At 34.6% G+C, this 5934-nt stretch overlaps 1 protein-coding gene across 1 annotated transcript; it reads right to left on the bottom strand.

The window, feature by feature from the left end:
* Window positions 1-1147: 1147 nt before the first annotated feature.
* Window positions 1148-5684, bottom strand: LOC101259339 (uncharacterized). The gene is made up of 4 exons (XM_004240129.5): window positions 5499-5684; window positions 2434-2956; window positions 2126-2357; window positions 1148-2017 (listed from the first exon to the last, which is right to left on the bottom strand). The coding sequence occupies exons 2-4, from the start codon at window positions 2902-2904 to the stop codon at window positions 1545-1547; spliced, it is 1176 nt and encodes a 391-aa protein (XP_004240177.1). The 5' UTR covers window positions 2905-2956; window positions 5499-5684; the 3' UTR covers window positions 1148-1544.
* Window positions 5685-5934: the final 250 nt, after the last annotated feature.

Below are 5934 nucleotides of genomic sequence, written 5' to 3'. Positions count from 1 at the left end.
ATTATTCATGAGCTAACACACACGAAAAATTAAAAAATCTGCCTAATTCCTAGAAAATAGCACCTAAATGTCCAAAATGTCGCGGATCATAGTGAGGCTATATATATTGCTCCACAACTCCTTACGGTGGGTCTTATAAAGTTTTTTTCAAAAAATTGTTCAAAAAATATTTCACCAAATATTCATGGGCTAACACACAGAAAAAATTAAAAAATCTGCCTAATTCCTATAAAATAGCACCTTAATGTCCAAAAATGTCGCGGATTATAGTGAGGCTATACATATTGCTCCACAACTCCTTAGGTGGGTCTTATAAAGTTTTTTTCAAAAAATTGTCCGAAAAATATTTCATTAAATAATCATGGGCTAACACACACGAAAATTTAAAAAAATTGCCTAATTCTATAAAATAGCACCTAAATGTCAAAAAATGTCGCGGATTATAGTGAGACTATACATATTGATCCCCTAATTCCTGAAAGAGTCTATTAAAACCTTTTTTTTAAAAAAAAAAGAAAATCATCCGAGAGGCATTTCATTAAATATTTATGGGCTAACACACATGAAAAATTAAAAAATCTACCTAATTCCTATAAATTAGCACCTAAATGTCTAAAATTGTTGCGGATCATAGTGGGGCTACACGTATTGCTCCACAATTTATTACGGTGGATCTTATAAAGTTTTTTAAAAAAAATTGTCCGAAAAATATTTCACCAACTATTAATGGGCTATCACACACGAAAAATTGAAAATATCGCCTCATTCATGGAAAATGGATTCTAAATATCCAAACATGTCACAAATCATGGTGAAACAATATATATTGCTCCTCCAACTCCACAGGAGGGTCTTGTAAAGTTTTTTCAAAAAAATCTTCTGGAAACTATTTCACCAAATATTCTTGAGCTAACACACACCAAAAATAGAAAAAATTGTCTAAATCTATAAAATAACTCCTAAAAGCCCAAAATTGTCGCGGATCGTTATATGTACCAATATTTTTTGTGTGTATTAATCTATGAATTATCTAGAATACATGTGATCAACTCTGTTCAAAGATCTTTTTGCTATCATCCAGGTTGACAATGATATAAGTTACTATTATCAGTAGATAACAACAGAATGCAGAAGAAAGCAACTCAAATTTGGGCACAGAAAAAGGAAAAGAAGATGATTCACAGGTTGAAGCATAAGTGTTATCTTGCTAGTATTACAACTTACTATGACAAAGCAAAAATAAATGCTTCTCACTTCTCACTATGGCTAACACCAATTCTACCTTTCCTCTTTGACAGTAGTCAGGTCCAAACCTCTATCAAAATCAGCATCTTATACATATAAGGTTCTAAAATAGATCGCTCCCGGTAACTGCTGGTGAGAAGCAGCAGGTACCCGGTGGAACTAGTCTAGGTGTACGGAAGCTAGCCCAAATGCCACCTTTATCAAAAAGAAAATTATATTGTGAATATGGGGTATAACTTTTCTCCACTCATCCCATGAACACATGAAAGTATTCACATCTTTTCTCCAAGAAGCATGAATCACCACTCATCCCATTTATTGATGAAGTCATTCCACATTGCTGCTGTAATGGAATCTCTCAATGCAGAGGCACTCTGTTCTTGTATCTGAAAAGCCAAGTGCGGATCAGGATTGTCATCTAAATCAGGCAACTCTTCTACATATCTTCCTTCAATGTCTTTAAACAACCAGTCACTCTTATCCTCACGCCGGATGTGATTGTGAATAACACATGCAGCTATAACAATGTCCCTCTGTGTATGAAAAGCATATTGAGGAGCAAGTTTGAGGATTGGAAATCTTGTTTTCAGCACATCAAAAGATTTCTGAATGGCATTTCTAAGTGATGCATGCCGGTGGTTAAATAACTCGTTTGCATTTCTAGGTAATAGATTAGCACCCCGATATTCAGGAAGATGATATCGAATTCCTGGAAATGGAGCAATAAATCCATTCGTATTAACATAACCTGTATCAACAAGATAATATTTCCCTGCAACAGACAGTTTTTGATAAATATCAATGAGTTGTTTGAGTATGCATAGAAAAGAAAAATGAACTAAAGTAAGACAAACTATTATGTACAATAATTATGAACAACCTTCAGGAATTGGAGGGAAGTTTTGATCAGGATCATCGAGAACTGCTCTCAGTACCCGTGAATCTGTAGCTGAGCCTTCCCAGCCAGGGTAGACAAATATAAATTGGAGATCCAATGTGCACGCTGCCAATACATTTTGGGTCAAAATACCCTTCCTATTACGAAAACGAGATTGATCCTTGGCTGGCACATGAGCAGGGATACGCATGCCATCGATGACACCAATGCAATCCTGTAATAAAATAGTCAGGTCAATAAGTCCAATCTACAATGAAATGAAATAAGAAAGAAGGGGATCAGAGGCTAACCTCAAAATACGGGTAGAATCTGTTACTTTCAAGGATCTGGAGAGGAGTGCTGACTGGAGGAAGTTGAAGGAACTCGCGCGATAACGACTTAAGTGCCCTCAATACATTATTAAAATGCCTGCTTATTGTTTCACCAGAGTGCTGATAACGCTCTTGTATTACCCTGTTGCGTTCATTGTGGCCAACAATGTTCAAAAATATTGCCAATTGCTCCTCTATCATAACACCAGCTGTGTCACGTAGCATGGCTCTTTCTCGAAGGATGTTACATAGCTTGTGAAAAACATGTTTATCCATCCTTAACATTTCCCGACACACATCATTGTCGGCACTGAGCAGTTCGGTCAAGAACCCAGACCCTTTAGGAGTTGAACCATGAGAAGGCTGCCTAGCTATACAATTATAATAGTGGTAACCAGCAGCAGCAGCAACTAATTCCAGTTCATCCAATTCTATGTCGACATCATCCATGCTTTGGTGTATATATCTCCAAATGGATTTTAAAAAGTATAAAGAGAATGTCCTACATGATGAATTTTGGTCAATTGATCATGAATAATCATTAAATCAACATTTTAAGCTGTCATGTACCAATTTGAAGTTTAGAACAGTATACCAAAAAACCAACAAGTACTATATTGAAAAACCAACAAGTTAAGCACACTATATCAAAAAACCAAATGTGTGTTGAACAACCATCAATAATGAATTAAGACTAAATATGCAATCAGAAATAACAACTATGCCTCAATCCCGAACAAGGTGGGGTCGGCTACATGATACCTCACTGACCATGTTTCTCTGTTTAATCTTAACTCATGTCATCATCATAATTCATACAAAACAAAATAAAATGTGAAAAATATATTGTTTACATATATCTTGATTAGGTCAAATTGCTCCTAGAAAAGCAACAGGTTCAAAATGAATGTACTAACAACTAACAAGACTAAAACTATTCTCTATTAAAAGATATCACCTATACGAATCTTTATCTTCCATTGTGCCCTAATTTTAGCTAAGCCAACACTGATTCGAAGAAATTGTAGGTCTTTGTAATAATTCCTTTCCATGTGATTCTAGATTGATCCCATCCCCTTTTAGCACTTCTAGTCATCATTGTTCCATATGTATGGACTGATGCATATGTAGGTCAGTGTGGGAGGTGAGCAAGCCATGTCAAGTGGGCAGCTCACACTTATTTACAAGCTACGTGCACCTTTACAGTCAAAATCCAAGAAAATCTTCTTCATAAAAGCCATGAACTTATAGAAAATCATCCATGCCGTTATATTTCACTAGTTGGTTGCACTTGAGAAGTGTTAGATTTGGCGCTGCAACCATATCAAACATTCTCAAGAGAGATGAAAGTTCCTCTAGTATTTGGATTCTCAAGTATATCCATGGAAAAAACAGACAACTTCATCAACGCCTTTCATATCATCTAATACTTGTACATTTTTGCTCACAGCAACTCATTCCTCATAATGGCAGTTTCCACATTCTTAATATCAAGTAAGATGGCATTATTATTATAGAACACAATGTCAAGAAGCTTGATACACTTAAAGGGGTTTCAACTTGAATCACCATTTATAGGCTGTTGCTTTCACATACATTCATGATAAAATTGTGTCTGCAAAAAAACGAGTTCTTTGAAGGCGGACGTTGAACGAGGTTAGACAAAAAAACAATCATTTCAAGAAAGAAACACCAAAGTCAAGGTTCTCAAGAAAGAAACAACAATAGTCAAGGTTCTTGAGAACGAACCAGTTGGAACTTTTGGAGACGGAAGAGAAGAAATAGAAAGTGCGAATGTTTCTCCTATAACAGTTATGTGGACAGTCTGGAGATGAAGAAATAGAACAGCCTATGAGGGTATAGAGAGAGAGAGACTTTGTACTGATGAAGAGTAGCTTCTTAACCTTTATTTCTTTTTGGCTCACTCATGAGATTCCTCTTAGCATAGAACATTAAGTTCTACTTATATATAACTATATTTGTATACTCCTAGTTTTTAGCTATACTCCTTGTATACGGACGCTATTTGCCCTTATAGTTGATAAAATTTGACTACTCATCAAAAAAATATAGCTTCAGTCTCTTCCATCATTTGACAGCAAAATAGAAGCACCGTGAGGTACTTGTTTTCCTTGCAAAACCACGTTTGAAATTAAAGTGAGCTCTCTGCAGATCCCTAAACATTTCTTTTTATGAACTCAAATATAGCAGATAGGGAGATCTTAACCAAGACCTAAAGCTAACTGAATTCATTTACCGAAGAGAATGTGATATACTAACTAAAGTAGAGCCTTGTTAAACCAAAACTTAGAGTAGGGAGTATCAAAATTATATCTTTAATGGAAAAATTAGCACATACAACAGAAAAATAACAGAGCATTTCTAAAAGATATTAGCATTTAGGTATACTTCTCTATAATTCTAGTTATTCTTCCCTTTGACATAGCTTAATCAAGAATCTAATGACAGTAAAGATAGAACCCACCCCACGAAGCTCTGAAGAACGGTTAAAGGCTTCCTCCAACTAAGAAGTCACAGGAGAAACAACATTGCACATGGTCTCATGCCTCAGATAGTATACAAAAAGACAACATTCAAAGATCACTACAACACACCACACAAATTATCAACAATCAATGTTCATAGTTACTTTTCGCCCAAAAAAGGAAAAAACTGACAGTCTTCCTCATTTTCATAATAATGTTGTTTCATCTCCAAAAAAATCCCACTTGCATTCACATTTCATTGCCTTAAACTGTCCCAAACATAAACAAACAAACAAACAGATGAAAACCAACTATACAACAAAAATGGTACATTAAAGAAACCGTGATTTATTTCAACAAGAATCACCAAACCCCAGAAATCCATACACAATTCAATGAACATAAAAAAGACTACATTTTTCAGAAACCCGCTAACAATGAAACAAGAATCCCCCCATCCCACCCTCACCCCATGGACGAATGTAGCTTTCAACACCCCAATTGCCTAAAACAACGCCAAAAAAACAAATTAATAAACAGAAAAGGGTCTTCAATTACCTGAGAAGTAATTCGTATTGGAGAATCCAAATGTGCAAAAGTTGAAGTAAAAGAAGCAACTTTTATATGAAAAGGATTTTTGGGGGTTTTTCTTTAGGCCATTTGAAGGGTTTAAGAATGTTCTATGCAAAAACAAAAAAAGTATTTATATTTTGAGGTTCACTTTTAACTACGTTATTTTTTGTTATAAGTTAGTTGTTTTGGTACGATTTGATTGTTTTTTTTAAAGTGGATATCAAAAATAAAATATTTATCTTTTAGATGAGAATAAATTTCACATATGTTATAGTATTTTATGTCTTGCTCTATAGGATTATATTACATATATTGTTATTGGGATTTACTTTGAATAAGTAAACATATGTGTTGATGTGTATTATTTGATCGTAATAGATAAATTTAATTAGATAATTATTTTAGATGATACTCATTTTGT

This window comes from Solanum lycopersicum, chromosome 5 (genome assembly GCF_036512215.1).
Source record: "Solanum lycopersicum chromosome 5, SLM_r2.1".
NCBI classification, from domain to species: domain Eukaryota; kingdom Viridiplantae; phylum Streptophyta; class Magnoliopsida; order Solanales; family Solanaceae; genus Solanum; species Solanum lycopersicum.
Note: the sequence above shows the minus strand (reverse complement) of the source record. Positions and strands in the feature narration are given on the sequence as shown.

Bases quoted from the DNA above. Each gene is read 5' to 3' on its own strand.
- LOC101259339 (XM_004240129.5), bottom strand. From the start codon at position 2,904: ATGGATGATGTCGACATAGAATTGGATGAACTGGAATTAGTTGCTGCT. The intron at 2,358-2,433 runs GTTAGCCTCTGA...ATTTTATTACAG, and splicing joins GATTCTACCCGTATTTTGAG to GATTGCATTGGTGTCATCGA. The intron at 2,018-2,125 runs GTTGTTCATAAT...TGTCTGTTGCAG, and splicing joins CTTCCCTCCAATTCCTGAAG to GGAAATATTATCTTGTTGAT.